General features: G+C 68.4%; 1 protein-coding gene across 1 annotated transcript; it reads left to right on the forward strand.

Moving 5' to 3' along the window:
- Positions 1–27,948, forward strand: LOC133755585 (two pore channel protein 2-like). The gene is given in 28 exon segments (XM_062185669.1): positions 1–73; positions 3,908–3,972; positions 5,221–5,245; positions 5,248–5,296; positions 5,527–5,704; positions 6,433–6,523; positions 6,526–6,548; positions 8,248–8,278; positions 8,281–8,353; positions 8,855–8,927; positions 11,424–11,523; positions 12,126–12,191; positions 12,493–12,557; positions 12,928–13,028; positions 13,300–13,381; positions 13,478–13,564; positions 16,740–16,859; positions 16,944–17,003; positions 18,588–18,716; positions 19,094–19,143; positions 20,162–20,261; positions 23,913–23,984; positions 24,901–24,977; positions 25,092–25,173; positions 25,262–25,344; positions 25,667–25,748; positions 25,887–25,981; positions 26,733–27,948. Coding segments are annotated over 28 exon segments (2,202 nt in total). The 5' UTR covers positions 1–9; the 3' UTR covers positions 26,812–27,948.

Below are 27,948 nucleotides of genomic sequence, written 5' to 3' on the forward strand. Positions count from 1 at the left end.
CGGACCGGGATGGCGGAGCCCCAGGCGGAGTCGGAGCCCCTTCTGGGTCGGGCCCGCGGCGGCGGCGGCGACCGTGAGTGCCCCGCGGGGCGGCCCAGGTGCCGCAGGTCCACGTCAGCGCTGGGAGCCGACAGAGCCTGGAGAAGGGGCCCGGGCGGGGGCGGGGGTCGCGCGTGGGGTCCGCGGGTCCCGGGCCGCTGCCCAGCGCTGGGGCCCGAGGGGGGCCCAGCCCGGCCCTTGCCGCGCGGCCTGGGGCCGCTTCCTCGCCTGGACTCCGCAGCTGTCAGCCCCGCGCGCGCCTGTCCGGCTCCCGCCGGCCCTTCCTGCTGACCTCGGCGGTGACCCCGGGGACGGCGGGTGGAGTGGCCGGCACCAGGGGAATTCGGTGCTGGGTCGCCGATGAGGAAGCGGGGGCGTGTGTGCCCTGCTGACCACTGCCCTCAGTGGCCGCAGGACTTCCTCTGTCCCCTGGGGCCGGGCTGGGACCAGCGCTCCCCGCCCCCGCTGGCCTCTAGCGCCGGTCTGTGGGCTGGAGGGGCGCAGGGGGTGGCTCCCCGGAGACGAGGCCGCCACCGGAGAAGGCACCCAGCTGCTTCCTGGGAGCCCGGGTCATTCTAGCCTGGCCCAGGCCCTGCAGCTCTCTGGGTGAGGGAGCTAGGAGGGGGCCCGGGGACACAGGGCTGTGTTTGGGGGCCTGGGGGCCTCTCCGGGGCTGCCTCTTCCCCGCTGTGTGACCTTGGCACGTTGCTTAACTTTCCGGGGAGGGTCAGTGAGGGGCGCACTAGTAGGGTGCCCAGAGGGGTGTCTGGTGTCCAGACTCCAGGGGGCGGCGTCGGGCTGATGGCCGTCCGGGTCTGAGGGTCGTGATTGCTGTGTGTCCTGGCCCTGGCTGAGTAGACACCTGGGTGCTGACACCTGCTCTGTTGTTGTTGTTTGAAATATTTATTTATTTGAGAGGCAGAGGCAGAGAGAGAGAGAGAGAGAGAGAGGTCTTCCATCCGCGGGTTCACTCCCCAAATGGCTGCAGAGCGGCCGGAGCTGTGCCGATCTGAAGCTGGGAGCCAGGAGCTTCTTCCAGGTCTCCCACGTGGTGCAGGGGCCCAAGGACTTGGGCCATCCTCCACTGCTTCCCCAGGCCATAGCAGAGAGCTGGATGGGAAGTGGAGCAGCCGGGACTCGAGCCGGCGCCCACATGGGATGTGGCCTGCTGTCCCCACACCTGCCGGTTGAGGCAGGGGCCAGAGCTAGGCAGCGTGGCTGGCGAGGGGGCTGCTTGTCCCTCCATCGCGGCCCGTGGCAGGGCGTGAGAACCAGGCCGGAGCTCCAGGTCCAGATCGCAGCCGGGCGGTGGTGAGGTTTGCTGAGCAGGGGCCGGCGACGCTGAGGTTGGCTCGTTCGGTCTCGGATCTGGCGGCCTTGCCGGGCACTGCGGTGGCCCCTGTGGCTCTGGTTCGCGTGTCCTGCAGCTGGACTCGGCCGTGGGGCGGGGCTGCCGCAGGACCCCCCAGCGGACCCCTGCGCCCCAGTTCCAACTCAGCCCCGCCCGAGGACAGCCGATATCTCTTGTTCCTGGGTGAGAAAGTCACCCGCTGGGTGGCTGTGGGTGAGGCACTCGCCCGCCCCAGCCACCCATCCCGGCAGCCTGCGTCCCGGTGAGCGGGGACCGGGAGGCACTGAGGCTTGCCCAGGCTCACAGGGTGGATCCTAACACACGGGAGAGCGGGGGGGGGGGGGGTGAGGGGGCCAGGGCTGATGAGTGGGTGCTGTGTGGTGACGTCCTGACCCGTGTGCCTGGCAGCCCAGGCCACTGCTGTCCGGGGGCAGCCTGGGCGAAGGCTTGGAGGCTTTGGAGAGCATGCCTGAGTCAGAGTGAGGGCGTGGCCGTGGCTGGGGCGGGGTGAGAAGCAGCAGGAGACGGGAGGTGTGGCCAGGGGTCTCCAGGGTGCCGGGCTGGGGTGGAGCAGGTCTACCCCAGGGGACCTGTGGGACCTGTGGAAGCTGTGGTGCACTTTGAGGGCTGTGACAAGGTCCCTGGGGCCGCCACGCCCTGGGATGGCCTTCCTGAGGTTTGCCGGCCTGAGCTGTAAATCCACAAGCCTGCAGCCAACCAGCCGAGCCCCGGACGCCTCCGTGGCGGACCCCCTGGGCCCGTGGGGTCAGTTCTGCTTGTCTGGGGGGATGCAGCCCCTCCCACGTCCCAGGGCTGGAGCTGGTGCCGGGGCCTCGACCCCTCGTCTGTGGTCTGCACGGCTGTATCGTGTGGTCCTCTCCAGGTCGAGATTCGGGTCTTGCTGGGGAAGTTGGTCACATGGGGGCTGCAGAGCTCCTGCCCTCTCTCCCGGACCCCTTGGGGCTTTGCACACATTCGCCAGATGAATCTGCTTTGGTGCTGTGTGTGTGCAAGAAACAGCTACCGCCGTCAGAGACTCCCTGGGCAAGGGTTAGGGCCCTCTGGGTGAGCCTGTGGTGGTACCTGTGGGGACACTGAGGCCCCGACCAGGAGGACACTCGCTCCGGTCATCTTTCAAGGCTGCAGCAGCGCCAGGATGGGCCCTCGTGTCTCTGATCGGTGGGCACCCTGGTGGGCAGCGGCCTGAGCTCTGCACAGGGGCCCAGGCCGCCCCTCCCTGCCTCTCGGCTGTCAGTTCTGCTTTGGAGCTGTGCCCTGGGACAGCAGAACTGTGAACCGATGAGGGGACGGGCCCACTGCCCGCTGCCTGCGCCCGGCTCTGGTCTGTGATCTACCTGGCCTGTGCCCTGTCTTCTTTTTTTTTAATTTTTAAATTTTTTATTTATTTTTAAAAATTTGACAGGCAGAGTGGACAGTGAGAGAGAGACAGAGAGAAAGGTCTTCCTTTGCCGTTGGTTCACCCTCCAATGGCTGCCGCGGTTGGTACGCTGCGGCTGGTGCACCGCGCTGATCTGAAGGCAGGAGCCAGGTGCTTCTCCTGGTCTCCCATGGGGTGCAGGGCCCAAGCACTTGGGCCATCCTCCACTGCACTCCCTGGCCACAGCAGAGAGCTGGCCTGGAAGAGGGGCAACCGGGACAGAATCTGGCACCTTGACTGGACTAGAACCTGGTGTGCCGGTGCCGCTAGGCGGAGGGTTAGCTTGTTAAGCCACGGCGCCAGCATGTGCCCTGTCTTCTGAGCCGGGCTGAGCTCACAGGCTGGGTGCCGGGCGCCCCTGGTCCTCGTGGCCTGGCTGTCTGGTTGCTGGTTTGTACAAGTCTGGGTTTGGCCACTTGCGCTCACCCAGCCGCAGGGGCTTGGGCCTCCCAGTTCCTGGTTGCCCTGGGCCTGGCCTACTGGGCGGCTGGTCCTGCAGCCGTGCCCCTGGGTGGCTCCTGCACCTGCTGCGGGGGGGGGGGGGGTCAGCTGCATGCTGACTTAGCTTCCCCTGCAGGCCCCTCCCTCCCAGCCAGGACCCAACCTCCACCCTTGCCGGCTCCCTGCCCGCTGTGCCGTGAGAACCAGATCGCCAGGTTGGGGGGCGATGGCTGCCCTTGCCTGGGAGGCCTGTGGTGGGGCCAGGCCGGCAGCAGGGCCGTGATGGCAGCCGCTTTCCTGAGCACACACCTGCTCCGGGCCTGGCTGGCACCCTGCGGCGCCTTTCTCAATACCACGGTTTGACACGGGAGGAGGCACCACAGAGTGCGCCAGCAGGAGGGGGATCTGACCGTGCTCTGCCTGGGTGCTGTGGTGCTCTGGGCTTGGTGCCCTGGGCGCGGAATGCAGCGGCTCCTTAACCGGTCGGGTCCTGCCTGGGCCGGTGCTGGGCTGCCAGGCTGCTGGCCGGAGGCTTCTCCCTGCCGTCGGGGTCTCGGGAAGAGTGCCTTTCCCTGGGGAGGTGGCCCTGTAGGATGCGGCCAGGTGGCCCCCTGGTCACCCGTGTGTCCCGTTTGCAGGTGCCTCAGCCAGGCAGGACCTCCGCATCGACCAGGCCGTGGTCTTCATCGAAGACGCCATCCAGGTGGGTGATGGCTGGGCCTGGCCTGCCTGCGGCTCTGCGGGGCGGGGTTTGGCTGCCCTGGGGCCGAGAGCGTCCCCTTGCCCCTTCACTCCTTGCTGTCCTCGGAGGCCGCCGCCGCTGTGTGTGTGTGAGCAGTGCTGTGCCCGGGGCGGCTGAACCAGGCCATCTCCCAGCCCAGGACCCTTTGTGTCACCAGGGCCTGGTGTGGGCCAGCTGTTCTGGGCGCTGGGTGGTGGGGAGGAGGGCACCCTGCGGCTGGCATGGGCCTTGAACTCCGTTGGAGAGGGAGCCTCACAGGCAGGTAGAGGGTACACCTCTACCTGGAGTGTCTGCTCCGTGTACCTGGTGTCAGCCTCACACATCTGGTAGCTCTAGGTGCCTGCCCCGTGCACCTGCAAGCCCTGGGTGTCAGCCTCACACACCTGCCAGCCCTGGGCGCCTGCCCCGTGCACCTGCCAGCCCTGGGTGCCTGCCCCGTGCACTTGCCAGCCCTGGGTGCCTGCTCCATGTACCTGGTGTCTGCCTCACACACCTGCCAGCCCTGGGCGCCTGCCCCGTGCACCTGCAAGCCCTGGGCGCCTGCCCCATGCACCTGCCAGTCCTGGGCGCCTGCCCCGTGCACCTGCCAGCCCTGGGTGTCTGCTCCATGTACCTGGTGTCTGCCTCACACACCTGCCAGCCCTGGGCGCCTGCCCCGTGCACCTGCCAGCCCTGGGTGCCTGCTCCATGTACCTGGTGTCTGCCTCACACACCTGCCAGCCCTGGGCGCCTGCCCCGTGCACCTGCCAGCCCTGGGTGCCTGCTCCATGTACCTGGTGTCTGCCTCACACACCTGCCTGCCCCCGTGCACCTGCCAGCCCTGGGTGTCAGCCTCACACACCTGCCAGCCCTGGGTGTCAGCCTCACACACTTGCCAGCCCTGGGTGCCTGCTCCGTGTACCTGGTGTCTGCCTCACACACCTGCCTGCCCCGTGCACCTGCCAGCCCTGCTGTCTGGCCCTCAGGGAGCCCTTGTTCTGCTGGGCACACCTGGCAGCCGGGGAAGGTCTGAGCCTTTTGGGGGCTCCTTGTCCCCATGCTGACGCACACCCTGCCGCCCATGGCTGTCCTCCCACTTGGGCCCGTCTCGGGGTGAGACGGGTGCATGGTGTGTGGCTGTGAGTGCTCTGGGGCATGGGTCAGGGCGCACAGGCGTGCGGCACCCAGGGCACCCTGCTCACCCTGCTCCGCGGGGCCTTTTGCTTCTAGTACCGCTCCATCAACCACCGCATGGATGCAGCTCAATGTGGCTTTACCGACGGTATTACTCGAACACGTGCCAACGGTGAGAACGTGGGGGCCTGGGCTCGCTGCAGGGGCCGCTCCCGGAGAGAAGCTCGGCCTGGCAGGAGGGCGTTGGGGGGGACCAGGGCAGCGGTCTTGGCCAGGTCACTGCGGCCTGGCCAGGCGTGAGTGGCCACGGCCCTCGGCCCCCGGCGTCCTGCTGCCCGTCGGCCTCTTGGCCCCGGAGGGCGGCTGCTTCTCGAATCCTAACCGGGCTTTGCCCCTCCCCAGGGCTCTGGGCTTCACCATCTTCCTGACCCTGGCTCTGGCCTTTGTGGAGACCCCTTCCTCCCTCACCAGGACGGCCGACGTGCGCTTCCGCCTCCCGCCCTGGGAGCCGCCCTGCGGCCTGACCGAGAGCCTCGAGGCGCTCTGCCTGTTCGTCTTCGTGGCTGACGTCTGTGTGAAGGTGAGCAGGCGCCAACGGCCCCCACCGCGGCCCTCCTGGGGAGCCCGGTGCCTTAGGGCGCTGCTGAGCGAGGCCCAGGCTCCTGGGACAGGGGCAGGCTGTGCGGCCCCGGGGGCATGGCCCTGGGTCTGTCCTCACCCGCATGCCCCGTAGAAGAGGAGGGGAGGGGGTGGGCACCGAAAGAGGCGGCCACAGGGCTGACCGCGTTTTCTCTGCGGACGGAGCCCGAAGGGCGGGACCCCCCCTGGGCCCCGTGTCCCTGGCTTCTGTCCAGTAGCAGTTCCGGCTCCCCCCGTGCCGCAGCCCCCACGTCCTTGCACACTGCGTTAGGAGGCACCCAGGCTGCACCTTGTGCAGGCTCGGCCATGCCGTGCCGCGGCCCCTGTCCCCTGGTGGCTTGCCCAGTGCCTGCCCGTGGCCCGGTGGGGAGGGGTTCCTTGCGGGCGAGGGAGGGCTGAGCGGGCTGTGGCGCTAGGCTGTGCTGTGGAGCCCATGGTGCGGTCAGCGGGCTGGCGGGTTTTGACCAGAACAGCCCCGTGCACCTGGAGTCGCAGGAAGTGGAGAGCGGTGTTTGTCCTGCAGCCTGACCTCTGTGGCCGCCTCCACGTGGCTGGGGCGAGCTTGCTGGACGGAGCTGTTTCTGCCCCAGCCGCTGGCTCCCTGCTCCCCGGCACCGAGGCCCTCAGCTCTTTCTGTGTGGCTCCTGGCTCACCGTTTCTCTCTTGCAGGGTTACCTGGTCGGGTGGGCCGAGTTCCGGAACAGCCTCTGGCTGCTGGCCTACCTCGTGGTGCTGCTCGTGTCTCTGGTGGACTGGGCGGTGTCCTGAGCCTCGTGTGTCAGGAGGTAGGTGACCCGGCGGCTGCCTGGGGGGTGGGGGGCAGGGTCCCGAGGCCCACAACCGGGCTGCCCCCTTCCTGCTGCCCGGAGCCTTGTCCCTGCCCCGCAGATGGGGAAGTGGAGGCCTGGCAGGGTCCCAAGGTCTCCCTTGGGTCCTTCTCTGGTGGGTGGAGGACGTGTGACCACCCAGCAGCCCAGTCCCTCCTGCCAGAGCCACCTCAGGGCCTGTTGCTGCCGGCAGTCCCGGGTCAGGGCTCCGTAGGCCCGGCCGGCTGCCTGCCCGCACCCTCTCTGCGGTGTCTTTGTCTCCCCCGCACCCAGAAGCACCCCTGCTCTCTGGGTGGGCAGTGCCGGCCAGGCTGGCTTGGGGTTGTTCAGTAGTGAGAGTCGAGAGAGCTGGGTCAGGGCCCACAGAGCAGGGAGCCCCCCAACTCATGCCAGAAGCCCCAGCGCTGCCTGGGCACAGCCGATGCAGGGCAGGCAGCGCGGCCCATCGCCCACCTCCTGCCCACAGCCCTCCAGGGCCCTGTCTTGCTGGCTGGCCTGCTGGGGAGCAGTGGGGGTGGATGGAGTAGCCCACGCCCAGCGCCCCGGCATCCATCCGTGGCTTCCCCTGGTAACAGCGTGCAGCTCCCACCCCTGATCAGACATGCCCTCCTCCACCAAAAGGAAGGATTTGTTCCCAGAGAGGCAGGGCCACGTCTGAAGGGCGGCCGTGGGGCCGTCTCGGGGGCCACCGTTCTGCAGCCCGCGGGTCCTCCTGGGAAACACGGGAAAGGATCTGCCAACAAACATGTGTGTTGGCCGAGCGGGCGAGGAGCTAGGTGTGGGTGCCGATGGGTCCGGCCTGGCCGACCGCAGCCACCACCCAGGGGTCTGGGTTCGTCGCCTGCTGTGCGGCCTGGACCTCGGGGGCCTGCTGTGTTTGACCGCTGGAGTTTCCCAATGCTTTCGCTGCTGGCCGGGGGCGGGGCTGGGCTCCAGGAGACGCAGACCTCACTGTGCACTGGGTGGAGAGGCCCCAGCCTGGTCTTGGCCGCAGGGCCAGCTCCTGCCGTGAATACCTGGTGCCCAACCCGGTGGGACCGTGGAGGCCCTGGGGGGACACCCTTCTTGCAGAGCAGGGAGACCCAGTGTGGTAGGGGTGGGAGCAGGAATGCGGGGGCCCCAGGAACTGCTGGCTGGGGAGACCTAGCCCCAGCCCACTGCCTCCCTAGGACCCTCCTGCAGGCCACTGTGGAGTGGGGGCCATGCTGCCTCTCCAGGCCACGCCCCAAGGCCTCGGAGGGTGGGGCTGGGGGAGGTGTGGTGGGTGGGGCGGGCAGGTCCAGCGACAGATCAGTGTCTGGCGTGGGGAGGGCCCAGGCAGTCAACTGACCCCAGGGGCTGTATGGGACTGGGCTGCCCCTGCGTGGCTCAGGCCTTGGTGGTCCGGGTCCGCCCAGCCCCTGCGTGGCTCAGCCAGGCCTTGGTGCCCGGTCCGCCCAGCCCCTGCGTGGCTCAGCCAGGCCTTGGTGCCCGGTCCGCCCAGCCCCTGCGTGGCTCAGCCAGGCCTTGGTGCCCGGTCCGCCCAGCCCCTGCGTGGCTCAGCCAGGCCTTGGTGCCCGGTCCGCCCAGCCCCTGCGTGGCTCAGCCAGGCCTTGGTGCCCGGTCCCCCCATCCCCTGCGTGGCTCAGCCAGGCCTTGGTGCTCGGTCCCCCCCCAGCCCCTGCGGATCCGCCGGCTCCTGCGCCCCTTCTCCTGCTGCAGAACTCGTCCATGATGAAGAAGACCCTGAAGTGCCTCCGGTGGTCGCTGCCGGATATGGCCAGGTGAGGCCCCTGCGCCCAGGGTGGGGTCCGTGGGGCCCGCTCGACACGCCCAGCTCTGGGACCTCCCTGCTTGGGGCATGGCTGGTGCTGGCTTGGGGTCTTTGCTTGTCCACCTCCGTGCTGCTGTGGCCTCTCACCCCTCCCCCCCACCTGGCTCCACGCTTTTGTGCCGCTAGCTTGGGCCTGGTAAAGGCAGGGAAGCCCTGGTGGCCACAGGGCTCTGCAGGACCCCCTCTGCCCAGCTGCCTCTCCCTGTGCCCCGAGGCCCCTCCCTGGCAGCACCCCCGGTGTGTGCCCCCCGTGCCTCTGTGGTAGGTAGCTTTTCCTGCCCAAGTGAGGGCCTGTCCTGCAGGCCCCAAGGTGGAGCTCGTGGCAGGGGGCGGAAGGGGTGGGCGGTGCCCGGGCCCTTGGGGGCCCCTGTACCCCAGCCCGGCGGGCAGGTCGGCGTCCCTGGGCCTGGGGACGCCGCGCCCCTGGTGCTAAGCGCCTGCTTTAACGCAGCGTCGGGCTGCTGCTGGCCATCCACCTGTGCCTCTTCACTGTGTTCGGCATGTTGCTGTTTGCTGGCGAGACGGTAAGGGGCTGCCCTTGGCTCAGCTCGGCCCCGCCCCAGGCGCGCAGCAGCTGCCCCCGCCCGTCTGTCCCCCGTCTCCTGGGCCTTGGCTACGTAGCCTGCTTCCTGCCTCGGCCCCAAGCTCCCGGGGCCTGTTGCCCCCCGACCCGCGCCCCCAGCCCTGCTCCTGACACGTGGCTTTCTCCGGGCCCCTCCTGTCCTGAGGCCCCTCGTGCTGGCCCGGCCTCTGCTACCACGGCCCCATCTGCCGTTCCCCCAGCCCTGCTGCCGCCTGCGATGCCGTGCACCTGTCCCCAGCTCCTGGCCAGGTCGCCGTCATCCTCAGGCTAGGCCGTCCTGCCACTCTGCTCCCCCGGGTCGTGGCTGGCGCTTGGCTGGGGATGGCTCGGCGCTCGTGGCTGCCTTTGGGGGTGAGCTTGTGCGCAGGAGGGGTGGCTGAGGCTGTGCCTTCCAACCCCGGTGGGAGGAGTCAGCCTGAGACCCCGGTGTGTGTGTGTGTCTGTTTCCACATGTGTGTCTGTGTGCTGTCTGTGTGTGTGTGCGGTCTCTTTTTCCACGAGTGTGTGTGTCTGTGCTGTCTGTGTGTGTATGTGTGTTGTCTGTTTCCACGAGTGTGTGTGTCTGTGTGCTGTGTGTGTGTGCTATCTCTGTTTCCATGTGTGTGTGTGTGTGTGTGTCCTGCTTGTGTGTCTGTGCGTGTGTCTGTTCCCACGTGTGTGTGTGTGTCTGTGCATGTGTCTGTTCCCACGTGTGTGTGTGTGTGTGTGTGTCCTGCTTGTGTTTCTGTGCGTGTGTCTGTTCCCACGTGTGTGGGCGGCTGTGGAGCTGCGGCCTGGGCCAGCTGGTGGGACCCCAAGGCCCCTGTGCGATTGATCGGTGAGAGCTGCTCACGGCCGCTCCCGGCGTCCAGCGTGGGTGCAGCACTGGCGTGTGGGCTGGGGGTGGCAGCAGCCGCAGCCCCGAGACGAGGGTGTGGCCGTTTGCCCGGCAAGTGCTGAGTGCCCCGAGGTGCCCGGAAGGAGTGGCTCCCTCTCCAGGCCCAGGTGTCCTCCTGGGGGGGAAGTGGCCGGGTGGCCACCGTGTCCACACTGGGGAAGACGGCTGCCCGTCAATGGCTGGCCTGGCCTGGGTTCCTCCGTCTCGGCCAGGCGCTGCCTCCAGCGAGGCAGGGAGGGCGTGTGCCTGCGTGGGAGCTGGCGTGTGCCTGCGTGGCCTTGCCTTGCGTGGCCTGGCTCCCGTGCCCAGCCTCGCTTCATCATGTTTGCTGTGTGCTGCCCAGCCCCCGCCGTCCTGTTCTCTGGGAGGCGCCCGAGACCCAGGGCTGCCGTCTGGGGTGCGGCCCCAGCAGCAGCAGCGGCGTCAGCCCCTCTAGCAGACGGTCTCTTGCGTGGCTGGCTTGTGGGGCCCGGTCCCCTGAGCCCAGGGCCCTCTGCCTCCCCTCCCAGGAGGTCAGGCCTGCCTGCTGGCACTGGGGGAACAGCTGGTTTTCAGCGGAGCAGCGAGAAGCCCTTTGGAGGCCCCGGGGTGGGTTGGGGGAGGGCTGGGTGGGCGCCTGCCCTCTGTGGCCCTCAGTGACCTTGTTTGTGGACTGACACAGCCGCTGGGACCGTCCTCGGTGGGCACGAGGCTGGCCCTGACATGGCTCGGGGGGCGGTGGGATGGCTGGGGCCAGCTCAGCCTCGTGGTCCTGCCACCCCGGCTGTATCTATGGGGAAAGCCCACCCTCCGGGTCCCCCAGAGCCGCTCTGCAGGCGCTTGGCGTCCGTCCACCCTCTCCCAGCCCCCTGCTCGAGGACTAGTCCAGCCGCAGCCTGCCCCACACGTGGCTCTGCCTGGCCGTCCCTGGCCCTGTAACTTCCTTAGTGACCCCTGGTGGGGAGCGTGTCTGCTTGGGGCCCCACACTCGGCAGCCGGGTCCCGTGGCATCGAGCAGATGAACTGGGGGAGTAGACGATGGCCATGAGTAGTGCAGCTGCGGCTGTGCAGGGGTGAGGCCACAGAGGTGGCTCCCTGCAGGGGCTGCTTTGGGCTGGCACCCGGCTTGGTGGCAGCTCCCTAGTGCCAGGGCTGTGATGTCCGAGTGCCACGCCCTGCCGCGCCTGGCTGGGGCTGCAGGGTTGGTGGAGGGTGCCCGGGAGACCCCAGCCCGCGGCCTTCACTCCGCCTGGGAGGGAGGGGGAGCCCGGGCACGGGTGGGCTCCCTGACTGCTGTGAGGGACCCCAGCCGGGAGGGGACCACCTCTGAGGGCCTTGGGGTCCTGCCCGACTCTCAGCCCCTCCCTTATCTGGCAGCAAGCTGGGGCCGGGCCCACCGGTGGGAGCCCCGCGGGGGGCCTGTTGGTGGCCATGCCAGGACACACTGTTAGGCTGGGCTTTCTCTGTGGCTCGCAGGGTGGTGGCCATGCAGGGGCCTCAGGCCAGGGCCCTGCTGGGCAATCCTGGGGAGCTGCAGGCTGGGGGCTGTGGGCCTGGAGCTGCCCCCTCTGCCCTGAGCAGGACGAAGGGCAGGCCAGAGAACGGCTGACCTACTTCCGGAACCTCCCCGAGGCTCTGACTTCCCTCCTGGTGCTGCTGACCACAGCCAACAACCCCGACGGTGCGTGGGCAGCGAGGGTGGGGCCTCAGCAGTGGGGAGGCGGAGCCGGGGGTGCTGGCCCTCGTCCCGTTCTGTTCCTCTCCCCTCTCTGCCCCACTTCCCCCTTCCTCTACTGCTCCTCCGCCTCTCCCTCCCCCTCTCACCCGGGTCCCTGCACCTCCTTCCTCTGAGGGCCCGGGAGGCTGTGGGTGAGCGATATGTTGCCCCTGTGCGGGCGCCATGAGCCAGGGCGAGGCCGGCATGGGAGGCCGCAGTGCCGGGGCTTTCTGTCTTGGGCTCAGAGCAGCTGTGGCCACAGACACCTCCCCAGGAGGGCAGCTGGGAGCCCCCCCCCCCCCGCCAGAGGACGCTGGGGAGTGTGGGCGGCGTGAGGTGGCCCGGGACGCGGGGACCAAGGACTCTGGGGAGTGTGGACACTGGGGAGTGTGGGCGGCGTGAGGTGGCCCTGGGACGCGGGGGCTGAGGACACTGGGGAGTGTGGGCGGCGTGAGGTGGCCCTGGACGCGGGGCCGGGGCTGGGGAGTGTGGGCAGCGTGAGGTGGCCCGGGACGCGGGGCCGGGGCTGGGGGCCCATTCTCAGGTTCTCGGATTCCCTCTCCCAGTGATGATCCCCGCGTATTCCAGGAACCGGGCCTACGCCCTCTTCTTCATCCTGTTCACCCTCATCGGTGAGTGCGGTGCTCGTGCCGCCCCCCCCCCCCAGGGCCCCAGTGCGCCCCTCCCCCACCCTGTTCCTTGCCCCAGTGCGACCCCCACCCATAACGTCACCCACGGTTTGTGGTCTGCAGCCACTGATGTCCCCACATCGTCCCGCTGACGGGGAGGTGACGGGGAGGTTGAGGGTGTCCCCAGGCCCTGTGCCCTCCCGCTGCCCCAGCACTGGGGGCCGTGGGGCTGGTTTGGAGTCGGGGCTCCGCCCTCTGTCCACCTGTGGTGTCCCTGTGACCGAGGTGCCCCCCCCCCCCCCAGGAAGCCTGTTTCTCATGAACCTGCTGACGGCCATCGTGTACAATCAGTTCCGGGGCTACCTCATGGTAAGGCCGCGGCCGCCCCTCCTGGCTGTGCCCGGAGCTGTCCCCCAGAGCTCCCTGGGGCCTGACCTGAGCTGAGGGGTGGGGTCACCTCCGGGGGCACCTGTGCGTGGCTGTGTGTCGGTGAGGTGGACATGGCCACCTGGAGCTTCCCTCCCCACCCCCACCCTCGAGGGCAGCCGTCCCCGGAGCCTGGTGTGGGGGGCCAGGGACCCCCAGCGCAGGGAGGCCGCGCCTGCCTCTAACCCACACAGCCGGCCGCCGTGGCTCAGCCCAGCAGGGACCCGGCCTCCTGTTTCCCTGACGCCTGCCTCTTTCCAGTGGTGGAGGGCGGGAGCGGCTGGCCGAGCCACCGCCTGTGTGTTCCTTGCAGAAGTCCCTCCAGACCTCGCTGTTCCGAAGACGGCTGGGGACGCGGGCCGCCTTCGAGGTGCTGGCCTCCATGCTGGGAGCCGGGGAGACCTCTGTTCAGGCGTGCGTGCCGGGCCCGCTTCTCCCTGGGGAGGGGGCTGCTGCCGCGCTGGCCGGGTCCCCGAGTGTGGCCCGTGCCGGGGCAGGTGGCCACTCCGAGGCCGGTTTTGCACAGCAGGTGGGATGCCAGCCATGGAGGCTGTCGCCGCTGTTCACGGGGGGCAGTGGGGTCTCCCAGGGCCTTGGACGAGATGACCGGGCTGGAAGCAGGGCCGGGGACCGGCAGGCGCCCGGGGGCTGGCCACTGCTCACTGGGCCACGGTTCTCCCCGCAGACGGGGGGTGAAGCCCCAGGACTTCCTGCAGGCGCTTCGCAAGGCCCAGCTGGACGCCTCGCACAGACAGGCCATCGAGGAGGTAGGCGCCGCCCCGGCCCGCGCGCTTCCGGGACGGGGTGGGGAGGCCGGGCTCGGGCTGTTCCGGGGCCCTCACGTGTGCCTCTTCCCTCTGCAGAGGGTGTGCGCCTATGAGGGTGCCCTGCTGTCGGCCGAGGAGTTTCAGAAAGTCTTCGATGAGGTTGACAGGAGCGTGGTAAAAGAGGTAAGGGGGCCGCCTACGCCCCTGCCCGGCCTCCCAGGTCAGCAGTCCTGGGTCGCCTGGGGCTCGCCTGCGCAGGGCCTCTGGGCCTGGGGGTGCCGGTCTGCTCTCTCGGACGCAGGGCCTGTGGGTGGTTCCTCTGTTCCCTTGTTGAATCTCCTCCTGCTGCCTGTTCCTCCTGGGACATCCGGATCCCGGCCTCTCCAAGGCCTTCGTCTTGTGCCCGTGACGCTGGTCGGCACAGTCGCCGCGTGGGCCTTGTCCTCCAGCTCAGCTCGGCCCGAGGGCCCTGGCTGCCCGCGTTGAACCTCGAGGGTTTCCGTCAGGTGGGCAGAGAGGCGACTCCCAGGCAGTGGGGGCAGCTCGGGGGCTGCCTCCCCACCCCTGTGTGGAGAGGATGGAGCCCTGCTAGGGGCAGAGAGGCAACAGATGCATCACCTGGTCCTGGGGGCTGCTCCCGAGGCCTCGCTCCAGGCTTGCACACGGCATCTCCCCGCTGCGGGCTCCTGCGGTCGGCCCTCTGCACGTGTGTCCCGGCTGTTCTCATGAGGACACAGTCTGATGGTGGCTGCTCTCACGAGGACCTAGTCCGATGGCGGCTGCTCTCACCAGGACGCAGTCCGATGGCTGCTCTTACAAGGACGCAGTCTGATGGGGCCAGGGCCCGCCCTGGTGGCCTCATCCCGGGTCTGGGAGCGCTGCGGGGACTGTGGCCGTGACAGCCTCGGCCCCGTGGCGCGTGTCCGTAAACAGCTGTTTCTTCAGGTCTTTCTCCGCCTTCTGGAGCCAGGCCCGCCTCTGCCTTGGCATTTGGGACGTGGCCCTCCCCACCACGGGGAGGCGTGGCTCTCAGGAGTCAGCTGAGCTGTCTGGGAGATGAGTGACAGGTGTCAGGTGCAGGCGTTGCAGGGAGTAGCGTGCGCTGTCCAGGGTGACGACACTGGGCCTGGGGTCAGGCCACGGTGGCCTGGGTGGCAGCTCTCAGAGCCGTGCTGGGCTCGGTCGCTGTGGCTCAGCCGTTTGCCACGTGCAGGCAGAGCAGGGCCCAAGTCCGTCGGTGTCGAGGGTTTGGCTCGGTGGCTGCCGGGGCTCTTCCCGGACAGTTGCTGCTGACGCCTGGGGAGCCGACTCTGCCCTCTCGTGATGTCCACGGGAGGCGTGGCCTCCTGTGTGCTGTGAGGAAGAGGGGTTGTGTGGATCCCACTGGCGCAAAGGCTGGCAAAGGCCCGTGTGTAAGCCACGCCCCTGCTCTGGCCACGCCTCCCAGCCCCGCCTTCACCTGGTGGGCCTGTCTCGCCCTGCGGTGTAAAGTCCAGAGCTGGGGGTGGAGAGGGAGTTGGTTCCAGAGGCTTTGGGAACCTGGTTCCGTGACACCCCGTCCCCTCCCGTGCTGGCTGGGGGCGGGGATGGGGGCGGCACCCTCCGTGCTGCTCCCTGGTTTTGAGACCTCCTCCAGAGGGTGCTGGGGCGGGCGGGGTGTCCTGGGAGCTGGAGCCTGGCTGATAACTGTGGGCTGTAGCCCGTGAGTCTGCGGCGAGCGGTGGGCGGGAGGCAGCAGGCCCATCAGCAGCCAGGGCCCGGGCACACAGAGGATCTGGGTCCGGGGTGGGCAGGTGGCCTTGGGCACCGGTCTCCATGTGGGCGGGTCAGCTCGTGGCGGCAGGGCTGGGGGAACCCTGGGTCAGCCTGTGGCTGAGCTGCGCTACCATTCCTCCTCAGGCCACACCCGGGCCCCCACAGAGCACCCCCGTACTCACTGGGGACTGAGAGCTGGCAGGGGCTGCCTGCCGTCGGGGCTCCGGGAAAGCAGCGTGCTGGGTCCTCTGTGAGGAGCCCCCCCCCCCCCCGCCCCGGCGTTCCCGCGTCTCCAGGCTGCAGCCATGGGCACTTCCAGGGGCGCCGGTCTGGGTTGTGCTTTCCCGGCGCGCGCCCCGCCCCGCGCCCCTCTTTGTCCCCGGCATTGCGGAGCGCCTGTGGTCGGGTGGCGCCGGCGTGGCCCCGGTCTTCGCTGGCGGCTGTCTGAGCCACGTGGGTGCCGTGGTCCCTGTGAGCTGAGCGCTTCGCTCCGTTACATTGAAATGTGACTTAGACGGCCAGGGGCTCCTGCATGGAACCCTGCTGTCCGCTCGTGTTGGGGGGTTTCCCGCTGTGTGCTGGCCCCCTTGCCGCTGCAGTCCCCGATCCACGCCTGTCCCTGTGGGGCTGCCCCTGTGCGGCTGTCCCTGTGCGGCTGTCTCCATGGGGCTGTCCCTGTGCGGCCGTCTCTGTGTGGCTGTCTCCATGGGGCTGCCCCTGTGCAGCTATCCCTGTGCGGCTGTCTCCATGGGGCTGTCCCTGTGCGGCCGTCTCTGTGTGGCTGTCTCCATGGGGCTGCCCCTGTGCAGCTATCCCTGTGCGGCTGTCTCCATGGGGCTGTCCCTGTGCGGCTGTCCCTGTGCGGCTGTCCCTGTGCGGCCGTCTCTGTGTGGCTGTCTCCATGGGGCTGCCCTGTGCAGCTATCCCTGTGCGGCTGTCTCCATGGGGCTGTCCCTGTGCGGCTGTCTGTGTGGCTGTCTCCATGGGGCTGTCCCTGTGCGGCTGTCTGTGTGGCTGTCTCCATGGGGCTGTCCCTGTGCGGCTGTCTGTGTGGCTGTCTCCATGGGGCTGTCCCTGTGCGGCTGTCTGTGTGGCTGTCTCCATGGGGCTGTCCCTGTGGGGCTGTCCCTGTGTGGCTGTCTCTGTGCGGCTGCCCCTGTGTGGCTGTCCCCGTGCGGCTGTCTCCGTGGGGGCTGTCCCCATGGGGCTCTCTCCATGGAGTTGTCTACAAGGGGCTGTCTCCATGGGGCTGTCCCCATTCCATGGCTGTCCCCCTGTGGCTGTTTCTGTGTGGCTGTCCCTGTGCAGCTCTCTGGTTTCGGGAGTGTCAGCAGGTGGGGTGTTGGTTCACGCTGTGGATTGGTTCTGCTGTGTGCCGACTTTCCGAGCCACCCGCGTGCCGCTTGTCTGTGCACACAGCTCTGGTGCTGGCCGACGTCTTGTCGCGACATGGACACATACGGGCTCAGTGACGTCTGGGTTATTTCCACCACTGGGACGAACGCCTTCGTGTGCCAGACTGTTTCTGTGTTGGATGGGGTGAGTTAGGAAGAGCGGGCCCCGGCGTGCGGGGCGCGGCTCTGAGCGTGTGTTCCCTGGCCAGCACCCGCCGCGGCCCCGCTACCGGTCTCCGGTCCTGCAGCGCGCCCAGCTGGCCTGCTGCCACCGCTGCTTCGACGTCCTGGGGAACCTCGTCGTCCTGGGGAACCTCGCGTCCATCTGCGTGAGTGCGGCTGCGCCCCAGCCCACCGGGCCTGCTCCTCCGCCCCCGCCCGCCCCGGCTGAGCCGCCCGCTCTGGCCTCGCAGGTGTTCCTGGTGCTGGACGCCGACGTGCTGCCTCGGAACCGCGACGACTTCGTCCTGGGGGTGTGGTTCTGGGTCGCAGGGACAAGGGGTCCGGGCGGTGCTGGGAGAGGCTGGCACAGGCCCGGGCCTGCTGGGGGCAGGCAGCCAGTCCTGGGGAGGGGACCCTGGCAGACAGCGGGGTGGCCACAGGGCTCCCTGGCCGTTTCCCAGCCTTCCCAAATGTGTGGCTTCCTGCCCTTCTGTCGGAAGGCCAGGCTCCCAGCATTCTAGACTGTGCTGCAGGTTGTAGGCTGAGCAGACGCCCCATGTTGGTCCATGCCAGCAAAGGAGGTGTTTCTTTAAGATTGGTTTATTTGGATTGCAGAGTGAGCGAGTGGGAGAGAGACAGAGAGAGACAGAGAGACAGAGACAGAGACAGAGAGAGAGCGCAAGTGCGCGAGCCTCCATCTGCGGTTCACTCCCCAGTGGCCCCAGCAGCTGGGGCTAGGCCAGGCTGCAGTCAGGAGCCCGGAGCTCCATCCGGGTCTCCCACGTGGGTGTAGGGCCCAAGCATCTGGGCCATTCTCACTGCTTTCCCAGGTGTGTTAGCAGGAGCTGCATGGGAAGTGGAGCAGCCGGCACTCCCAGCCGGAGCCCGAGCAGGGCTGGCGTCACAGGGCTTTAAGCCGCGGCGCCCAGCGCCAGCTCCGCGATGTCTGAGAGTCGATTTTAGTGGGACACGGGGTAGGTGATGCCGAGTTCATGGAAGTGAAGTTTTCCATAATCACGTGAGAAAATCCTGATTTACCAAGTTAGAAAACAGCACGGAACATCGTGAGTATCAGATACCGAGTGGAATTTATCGTTTTTTAAAAAGATTTATTTATTTCAAAGAGTTAGGGAGAGGAGAGGCAGAGAGAGAGAGAGAGGTCTTCCATCTGCTGGTTCACTCCCCAGTTGGCCGCAATGGCCGGAGCTGTGCCAATCCGAAGCCAGGAGCCAGGAGCTTCTTCCGGGTCTCCCACGTGGGTGCAGGGGCCCAGGGACTTGGGCCATCTTCTACTGCTTCCCAAGGCCATAGCAGAGAGCTGGATTGGAAGAGGAGCAGCCGGGACTAGAACCGGCACCCATATGGGATGCCAGCACTACAGGCCAGGGCGTTAACCCGCTGCGCCACAGCGCTGGCCCCTGGAATTTATCATAACATCAAAAATGCAGAAATAGCTTTTGTGGCCTGATGTTTGACATTTTTTTTTACATTTTCTTCCATTTTTATGCTTAAAATAGTGGGCTTCCTGGGGAGGGGGGAGTGTGTGGCAAGAAGCGGGAGGGGGCGGTTTGAGGGACAGGGGTCCGGGAAGAGAGGGGACGATGAGGAGGAGGAGAGGGAGGGGACAGGGAAGGAGGGGAGGGGCGAGGGGGGGGGAGAGGGGGGGAAGGAAGGGAGGGGCAGGAGGGGAGGAGGGGGGGAGGGGGGGAGAGGGGGAAGAGGGGAGGGAGTGGTTTGAGGGACAGGGGTCCAGGAAGAGAGAGGGGAGGGTGGGTGGGGAGGGGCAGGAAGGGAGAGGAGGAGAGGAGGGGACGGGCAGGGGGAGGAGGGCCCCGGCAGCTGCTGAGACCCGGCCTGGGTGTGGCCAGCACCTGACGCCGCCCCGCCCCTCTCAGGTCCTCAACTGTGTCTTCATCCTCTACTACGTCCTGGAGACCCTGCTCAAGGTGTTCGCCCTGGGCCCGCGCGGGTACCTGTCCTACGCCAGCAACGTGTGTGACGGCGTGCTCACCGGGGTCCTGCTGGTAAACCCCGAGAGGTGCTGGGAGCCCCGCGGTGCTGCCCTTGCTTGTCCCTGGGCGGGGGGCTGCAGGAGGCCGGGCGTGGGTGAGGACCACGGCCCGCAGCCCTCGGGGTCAGTGCCACTTGATGTGGGCAGAGTGGGGGGCCGGGCTGTTCTGGGGAACGCTGCTGCACTTGCTTCCCCAGACGCCGCAGGGGCAGGGCATTAGGACCACTGGGCCCTGGGAGTGCGATGGGGAGCGAGAAGGCCTGTCTGCCCCCCCCCCCCCCCCCGTGGCCGCCTGAGGCCTTCAGGCCTCCCCAGGGAAGGCAGGGCGGGCCCTGGGCTCTGGGGGCGTGGCCGCGTGGCCTCACTGCCTCCGCCCCTTCTGTGACCCAGGTGTTGGAGATCTTGACCGTGGCTGCATACGGATTCCCACATCCAGGCTGGTGCGTGACTGGGGGAGGCGGGCGCCGCAGCCAGCCGGGCCTCCCTACTCGGCTGGGTCTCCTCTGGGTGGCAGGTGCTGTCCCGGGAGAAGGGCTCACGTGAGCCTGGCGTGCCTGGTGCCCAGTGTGCCTGGTGCCCCGGTGAGCCTGGTGTGCCTGGTGCCCCGGTGTGCCTGGTGTGCCTGTTGCCCCCAGTGAGCCTGGTGTGCCTGGTGCCCAGTGTGCCTGGTGCCCTGGTGAGCCTGGTGTGCCTGGTGCCCAGTGTGCCTGGTGCCCCAGTGAGCCTGGTGTGCCTGGTGCCCCGGTGTGCTGGTGTGCCTGTTGCCCCAGTGAGCCTGGTGTGCCTGGTACCCAGTGTGCCTGGTGCCCCAGTGAGCCTGTGTTGCTCTTGCCTTTCCTGGTGGAGCCCTGAGATGTGGAGGTGGGCTGCAGAGTCGCCTCCTGGGAAGCCCCAGGGTTTGGGGGCTCGGGCAGGGCTGGTGCACCAGGCAGGGGGCAGGCGGCCCTTGGTGGCTGAGCCAGGCCCAGGGTGCACGCGTGCCTCTGAGCAGTGACAGCCCGGCGTCGGTGGGGCCTGCACCGTGGCAGCTTTGTCTGGCGACAGCCTTGGGGAGTGGGGTGGTGCTGTTCTGGGGGGCAATGGTGAAAGGTTAGACAGAAGGGGGTACACAGCACGGCTGCGATTGTGCCAGGTGCTGGACGGGCACGCCTGGGGGCGGGGCCAGGTCAGAGGACGAACTGGGTCTCAGGGCATGGGGTGGGGTCAGCATCCCGGGCTGGTGCTGGGGTCAGAAGTCAGGCAGGGGATGCGGCCAGGGCTGGGGTCAGGGTCCAGGGCCAGGTCCTGGGCAGGGGACATCCCAGCATCCGGAGCCCCAGCAGCCCCTTTGTGCCTGGAGGGTCTCCCAGCCCCTCTCCACGGTGAGGCTGTGCTCCTGCCATGGCCACGGGGTCCCCTCCTGTCGCTCGCGCTGGCCTCTTCCCGGCCCCTGCCCACCGTGTGCTGTTGTCCCGCCAGGAAGCCGGAGAGGCGGGGGCTGCTGTCGCTGTGGGACATGGCCCGGCTGGTGAACGTGCTCATCGTCTTCCGCTTTCTTCGCATCATCCCCAGCACGAAGGTGTGCCCATCGCCGTGGCCAGACTGGTGCCAGCACGCGCCCCTCGCGCCTGTGCCGGGGCCTGTGCAGCCAGGGAGGCGCGAGGGAGCGGGCGGCCGGGGCGTAGCAGGTGCAGGCCCCGAGGCCCCGCACGGGGCGGCTGTGTGCTCGCTGGCCCGGCGCCGCCGCGGGCAGGAAGTCCCAGGTCTGGAGTCCTCTGGAGAGGGCTGTGGCCCGGGCTGCCGGGGCGGGGGCAGAGGTGCTCGCTGGGACTCGTTCCCGGGACCCCCTGCTGCGGTGTGGGGCTGGCTCAGGACTGTCAGCCTCGCTTCTGAGGAGTGACACACGGAGCGTGGTCAGGCGTGGGCGCAGCCCTGCCTGGCCCGTGGGGCCCCGGCCCGTCTCCGTTTTCCTGGGCTCCATGTGGGAGAGGAGAAGCGAGGTCATCGGGGCGGCCGCTGAGCCCAGGGCTTCCCCGGTGCACTGGGGCGTGGGTCGCTGTCAGCCCCGGGCCACTTCCCGTGTGAGGGCGGCCAGGGGGCACCATGTCAGACACACGTGCCCCACACATGGTTCTCCTGCACACGGTCCTACGTGGCCTCAACGCAGACACCTGTGGCACCCAGCTTACGTGACACAGTTGCACACATGTGCATACACAGCGTGCTCACACAGGCACGTCACGTGATGCACACATTGTCACACATGCATGTCACCATCCGTACACAGCACTTGCGTGCCCTCACACGCATGTGTACGTATGAACAAATCATCACACACAGGCACTCATGCAAGACTTCATCACGCGTTCCCGTGTGCAGACACATGCGTGTGTACCCAGAGAGCACAGGATCGCAGGACACGCCCACAGCACTTAATGCGTCCCTAACCCTAACCTGCCAGTGCCACCTGTCTCTCCCCCTCTTACCTGTCACTTCCCCCTGCCCACATGTCACTCCCCTGCCCACCTGTCACTCCCCTGATCAGCTGTCACTCCCCCTGCCCACCTGTCACTCCCCCTGCCCACCTGTCACTCCCCAGCTCACCTGTCACTTCCCCCCTGCCCACCTGTCACTTCCCTGCCCACCTGTCACTCCCCTGCTCACCTGTCACTCCCCCTCTTACCTGTCACTACCCCCTGCCCACCTGTCCCTCCCCCGCTGTCACTCCCCCTGCCCACCTGTCCCTCCCTCTGATCACATGTCACTCCCCCTGCCACCTGTCACTCCTTGCCCACCTGTCACTTCCCCTGCCCACCTGTCACTCCCCCTGCTCACCTGTCACTCCCCCTCTTACCTGTCACTCCCCCTGCCCACCTGTCCCTCCCCCGCTGTCACTCCCCCTGCCCACCTGTCCCTCCCTCTGATCACATGTCACTCCCCCTGCCCACCTGTCACTCCTTGCTCACCTGTCACTCCCTGCTCACCTGTCCTTCCCCCTGCCCGCCTGTCACTCCCCCTCTTACCTGTCACTCCTGTTCACCTGTCCCTCCCCTGCTGTCACTCCCCCTGCTCACCTGTCCCTCCCCCGCTGTCACTCCCCCTGCTCACCTGTCACTCCCCCTGCCCACCTGTCACTCCCCCTCTTACCTGTCACTCCCTGCTCACCTGTCACTCCCCCGCTGTCCCTCCCCCTGCCCACCTGTCACTCCCCCTGCCCACCTGTCCCTCCCCCGCTGTCACCCCCCCTGCCCACCTGTCACTCCCTGCTCACCTGTCACTCCCTCTGCTCACCTGTCACTCCCCCTCTTACCTGTCACTCCCCCAGCTCACCTGTCACTCCCCTGCCCACCTGTCACTTCCCCTGACCACCTGTCACTCCCCCCTGCTCACCTGTCACTCCCCCTGCCCACCTGTCACTCCCAGCTCACCTGTCACTCCCCCTGATCAGCTGTCACTCCCCCAGCTCACCTGTCACTCCTCCTGCCCACCTGTCATTCCCTGCTCACCTGTCCCTCCCCCTCTTACCTGTCACTCCCCCTGCCCACCTGTCCCTCCCCCTGCCCACCTGTCACTCCCCCTGCTCACCTGTCCCTCCCCCTACCCACCTGTCACTCCCCTGCTCACCTGTCACTCCCCCTGCCCACCTGTCCCTCCCCCTGCCCACCTGTCACTCCCCCTGCCCACCTGTCACTCCCCCTCTTACCTGTCACTCCCTGTTCACCTGTCCCTCCCCCGCTGTCACTCCCCCTGCTCACCTGTCCCTCCCCCGCTGTCACTCCCCCTGCTCACCTGTCACTCCCCCTGCCCACCTGTCACTCCCCCAGCTCACCTGTCACTCCCCCTGCCCACCTGTCCCTCCCCCTCTTACCTGTCACTCCCCCTGCCCACCTGTCCCTCCCCCTGCCCACCTGTCACTCCCTCTGCTCACCTGTCCCTCCCCCTGCTCACCTGTCACTCCCCCTCTTACCTGTCACTCCCCCTGCCCACCTGTCCCTCCCCCGCTGTCACTCCCCCTGCCCACCTGTCCCTCCCCCTGCCCACCTGTCACTCCCCCTCTTACCTGTCACTCCCTGTTCACCTGTCCCTCCCCCGCTGTCACTCCCCCTGCTCACCTGTCCCTCCCCCGCTGTCACTCCCCCTCTTACCTGTCACTCCCTGCTCACCTGTCACTCCCCCGCTGTCCCTCCCCCTGCCCACCTGTCACTCCCCCTGCCCACCTGTCCCTCCCCCGCTGTCACCCCCCCTGCCCACCTGTCACTCCCTGCTCACCTGTCACTCCCTCTGCTCACCTGTCACTCCCCCTCTTACCTGTCACTCCCCCTGCCTACCTGTCCCTCCCCCGCTGTCACTCCCCTGCCCACCTGTCACTCCCTCTGCTCACCTGTCACTCCCCCTGCCCACCTGTCACTCCCCCTGCCCACCTGTCACTCCCCCTGCCCACCTGTCCCTCCCCCTGCCCACCTGTCACTCCCCCTCTTACCTGTCACTCCCTGTTCACCTGTCCCTCCCCCGCTGTCACTCCCCCTGCTCACCTGTCCCTCCCCCGCTGTCACTCCCCCTCTTACCTGTCACTCCCTGCTCACCTGTCACTCCCCCCGCTGTCCCTCCCCCTGCCCACCTGTCACTCCCCCTGCCCACCTGTCCCTCCCCCGCTGTCACCCCCCCTGCCCACCTGTCACTCCCTGCTCACCTGTCACTCCCTCTGCTCACCTGTCACTCCCCCTCTTACCTGTCACTCCCCCTGCCTACCTGTCCCTCCCCCGCTGTCACTCCCCTGCCCACCTGTCACTCCCTCTGCTCACCTGTCACTCCCCCTGCCCACCTGTCACTCCCCCTGCCCACCTGTCACTCCCCTGTGTCCCCTGTGGCATTGCAGTGACAGCCCTGTCTCCCTGCACTTGGGTCCCGTGGGCCCTGGAGAGCCTCTCTCCCTCCGTGACGTGGGCAGAGCAGCCCGTGTGCTGGGTCCTGGCTGGGGTCTGAGGCCCCTTCCTCAGGCTGCCCCCAGCCCGGGCAGAGCCGCCCCCCGGGCCTGCGTTCCTCTCAGACCCAGGAGCCGGCGCGGCCGCGGTGGCTCAGGAGGGAGATGTGGTAGAGACCCGGCTCCAGCCGGGGAGGGGAGGTGCTGGGCGTGTGCAGGCTGTGCGCAGGTGTGGGGGGCTGGCGACTCACCTGGCTGGTGTCCTCCGGGGGCAGGAGGAGTAAGGGGCTGTTTCCTTCCCGTCCCTAGCCGATGGCCGTGGTGGCCAGCACCATCCTGGGCCTGATCCAGAACCTGCGGGCCTTTGGCGGGATCCTGCTGGTGAGGGGGGGCGGGAGAGCACTGTGCGGGGAGAGCCCCTGGGTGGGGGGGCGGGGCCGGTGGGGGCGGGGCCAGCGGCTGCTGTTGGGGAGAGGCCTGGCCAGGGCGGCTGCAGGTTGCTGAGGCCAGGGGAGCCCAGGGCGGGGCCGGAGGCCAGCAGGAGGACCCTGGGGTCTGTGGGGCCCTGCCCGGTGGCCCCCTCCGTGCCAGGCGTCCTCTGGTGACTCGTAAGCCCCTCAGGTTTGCTGGGCTCTGGGCCACAGACCCCCGGGAGATGGTGGAGGCCGTGTAAGAGGCCCAGGATCTTGCCTCCCGGGACCCCCGGCCCGTGTCACCCTAGGGTGAGGGCGAAGGTGGTGCTTCTGCCTAGAGGGGTTCCAGGGACCCACAGCCGCGTTTCCGAGGACAGCCCCCCCCCCCCACTGGGGCTCTCCGGCTCTGCCTGGTGGCCGGGCTCCGGCAGAGCAGGGGGCCTTTGGCCAGGTGCAGCACCAGGGCCGTCTCTGGCACTTTCATCCTGGGATTGGGACCCCACTGCATGCCCTGGCCTGTGCCATTGTGGGCACTGCCCGCTGCCCGCTGCCACCCCCTGGGGCAGCTCACCCTCTGGCCACCCCGCTACCCTGTGCCTGCCCCAGGGGCTCCCTGGGTGATGTGGCCAGGTCCCTCCTGGCCAGTTGCCCATCCTGGGTGACTGCCCGGCTCCCTCACCACTCCTCCCTCCTACACCTCCCAGCCTGTCTCTCCCTTCCTGCCTTGTGAGCCAGGCGGTCCTGGTGGAGCCGCAGCACCCTCTGCGGGCAGCAGCCGGCTGAGCACCCCTGCCCCGGGCACAGGGGTCCGGCCTCCCGGGCGCCCTTGCGGGTTGGGCCCGAGGGTGGAGGAGGGGTGGCCCAGCCCGGCCCTGCCTCCCCAGGTGGCGTACTACGTGTTCGCCATTGTCGGGATCAGCTTGTTCCGCGGCGTCATCGTGGCCCCTTCTGGAAACAGCAGGTGAGGGGCTCTGCGGCCGGCGGCCACTGTGCAGGGGAGGTCCCTCTCGGGTCCAGGCTGGGTGCGGTCTGCCAGGCCCCGGGCCGTGGGGCCCACACGTGCCATGTCCCCCAGCCTGGCGCCTGGCAATGGCTCAGCCCCTTGTGGCAGCTTCGAGCAGCTGGAGTACTGGGCCAACAACTTCGACGACTTTGCCGTGAGTTCTGGGCCCAGGCCCCGCCCATGAGCCCCTCCCCCACGCCCCCTTCCCGGGGCGACCCTGGGTAACCGGCCGTGTTCCGCAGGCCGCGCTGATCACGCTGTGGGACCTGATGGTGGTCAACAACTGGCAGGTGTTCCTGGACGCGTTCCGGCGCCACGCGGGCCCGTGAGTCCCCAGCCGGGCCGGGCCCATCCTTGCTGGCACCGTGCGCCCAGCTCCCAGGAAGGCCTGGGCAGTGGCCCTGACTCTGGGTCTTGGCCTGTGCTGCTGGGGAGCCCCGGGGTGGGGGTGGGGGCGCTGGGGGAGGGGTCCACGGTCAGAGCTTGAAGGCGTCAGCCCGGCCTCACCTTGCTGGCCAAGCTCCCTGGGGCAGCTCGGTGGACGCAGGCCCTGCTGGGCGGAGCCTTGTCTCCCCTGCAGCTGTCCCAGACCCTGAGTGTGGCTGGGGCGCCGGCCCGCCGAGCTCAGGGCTCCGTGTGTGTGGCAGGTGGTCGGAGGTCTACTTTGTGTCCTGGTGGCTGGTGTCCTCGGTCATCTGGGTCAACCTGTTCCTGGCCCTGCTGCTGGAGGTATTGGGAGCCCCATGAGGGGGGTGGCTCCGAACTTGGCCGCGTCTGGGTGCTCGACGGGCGGGGGCAGGCTGCCTGGACCCCTCGGGCGCGGTGGGCTGGGGTCTGCACTCACTCCCCCTCCCCCGCCCCCGCCAGAACTTCCTTCACCGCTGGGACCCCCGCAGCCACCAGCAGCCCTTGGCTGGGACCCAGGAGGCCGCCTGCCTGGCATCCGTGGAGCTCATGTTCAGGTGCGTGGCCGGGGAGGCTGAGCTCGCCCTGACGGCCCCGCCCCGTCCGTCCCGGCTGGGCTCCCCTGGGCCTCCAGGCCGTCCTGTGGGATGTTAGCCGGGGTCCCCAGGGCACCTCTGGGGCTGTCCCTGTGCCGGGACAGGAAGCGTTGTCGCCCTGAGACGGCTGTGCCCGGTTCCCCATGGACCGGCTGCCTGGCTTACTTGCCCCCGTGTGGCTTTACGCTGGACCTGGGTCCCTGTGTCTGCACCCTGTGTCCACGCTCGGCCCTGTGACCCCCGTCCACCCTCCCCCGATCTGCAGGGCCCTGGTGGCCCCTGTGACCCCCGTCCACCCTCCCCCGATCTGCAGGGCCCTGGTGACCCCTGCCCCCCATCCACCCTCCCCTGATCTGCAGGGCCCTGGTGACCCCTGCCCCCCGTCCACCCTCCCCCGATCTGCAGGGCCCTGGTGGCCCCTGTCCCCCCAATGCCACAGGGCCCTGTGACCTCTATTCCTTGTCCCCTGATGTCGCAGGGCCCTCTGACCCCTGTCCCCCCAATGCCACAGGGCCCTGTGACCCCTGACCCCTGATGCCACAGGTCACGCTGTGTTTTCTGTGACCCCTGATCCCCCCAGTGCTGCAGGGCCCTGGTGACCCCGACCCCCCATCCACCCTCCCCCGATCTGCAGGGCCCTGTGTCTCCTGACCCCCCCCCCCCCGTGCCGCAGGGCCTTGTGACCCCTGACCCCTGTACCCCTATGCCACAGGGACGTGTTGGAGGAGCCGAAGGAGGAGGAACTGCTGGAGTGGCTGCGCCACCACCCGCACCTGCCACTGTGCAGGTGACGGCAGGAGGCCTTCCTGGTGGAGGCGCCAGGAAGGCGACGCTGGCCGGGACGGACGCCGGCGCGGCCAGGCAGGAGAGCCCGTGCCTTTGACCGACCACTCGGCTGGAGACCCGTGGCTCCCTCGGGAAGCTCTTGCCACCCTGAACCAGGGGACGGGACCTCACGGGGCCCTCCTGTGGTGCCTTTGCTGCCGGTGGCCTTGGGGACGGAGGCGGGGCAGGGCCTGCTCAGGGGGACCCGCGGAGCCCCGGTGTTTTCACCGGAGACGGTGCTGCTGTTTGCCGTGCGGCTCGTGTGGGTGGGTCGGAAGGCCAATACTTTGCACCGCTGAGTCTTACAGAGAATGGCCTGTCGCTTTGCCGTCGACGTGACCGTGGCCCTGCCCCTCTGGGATAGGGCTGCTAGGTGCGGGTGCGGGTGCGTGGGTTGTGCAGTGCCCGAGGTCACTCAGCTGCAAGGCTGTGTCGGCCTGGGCCGGCTGCCGGGGTGGAGGGAAGCCAGTGTGTGTCCTGGGGGTGTGGCCGAGGGCCGGGGCGGGCGTTGTACTGTCAGAGGGCCAGCCCGGCTCGGGGTGGCATCTGGGTTTCTCACTGCAGGGCCTGTCCAGTTCCCAAGCTCTGCGATGAGGATGGGAATCCTCGTGGAAGACGGTGCTGGGCTCGGTTAGCAATGTCTGCTGTGGGCACTGAGGGGTGCTGAGCCTGGTGTGGGGGTGACCTCCCGGTCCTCCCCAGCTTTGTTGCAGGAAAGTTAACTGGAGAAGGAAGTCTCCCGCTCTGGGTCATGTGTGGCCAGCGCAGGGCGGTTCGCCAGGACACCTGGATGGGCCCCTGCGCCAGCCCCCTTCCCCGAGAGCGCCCGCTGCCCTGTGCACCCCTTCCTGCTAGGGCTTGGGCGCCACCTAGTGGCGGGTTGGGGTCCATGGACCTTTTCTCCTGAGGACCCCAGAGGCAGCCCGGGCCACTTCCTCTGTCCACAGCGCCCAAGGCCGAGGCCGAGCCTGGAGCCTGGCCTGATGCCGGGGCTGCGTCTGGCTGTGCCGTCGGCCCTGCCTCTGTGCTAGGGAGCTGGATGTGTGGCTGTGCCCTGGGAGCCTCCTGGGGGTGCGTGTGGAGGGCTGTGCTGGTGCCCAGGC

The sequence above is a fragment of the Lepus europaeus genome, unplaced genomic scaffold, assembly GCF_033115175.1.
Source record: "Lepus europaeus isolate LE1 unplaced genomic scaffold, mLepTim1.pri SCAFFOLD_578, whole genome shotgun sequence".
NCBI lineage: Eukaryota > Metazoa > Chordata > Mammalia > Lagomorpha > Leporidae > Lepus > Lepus europaeus.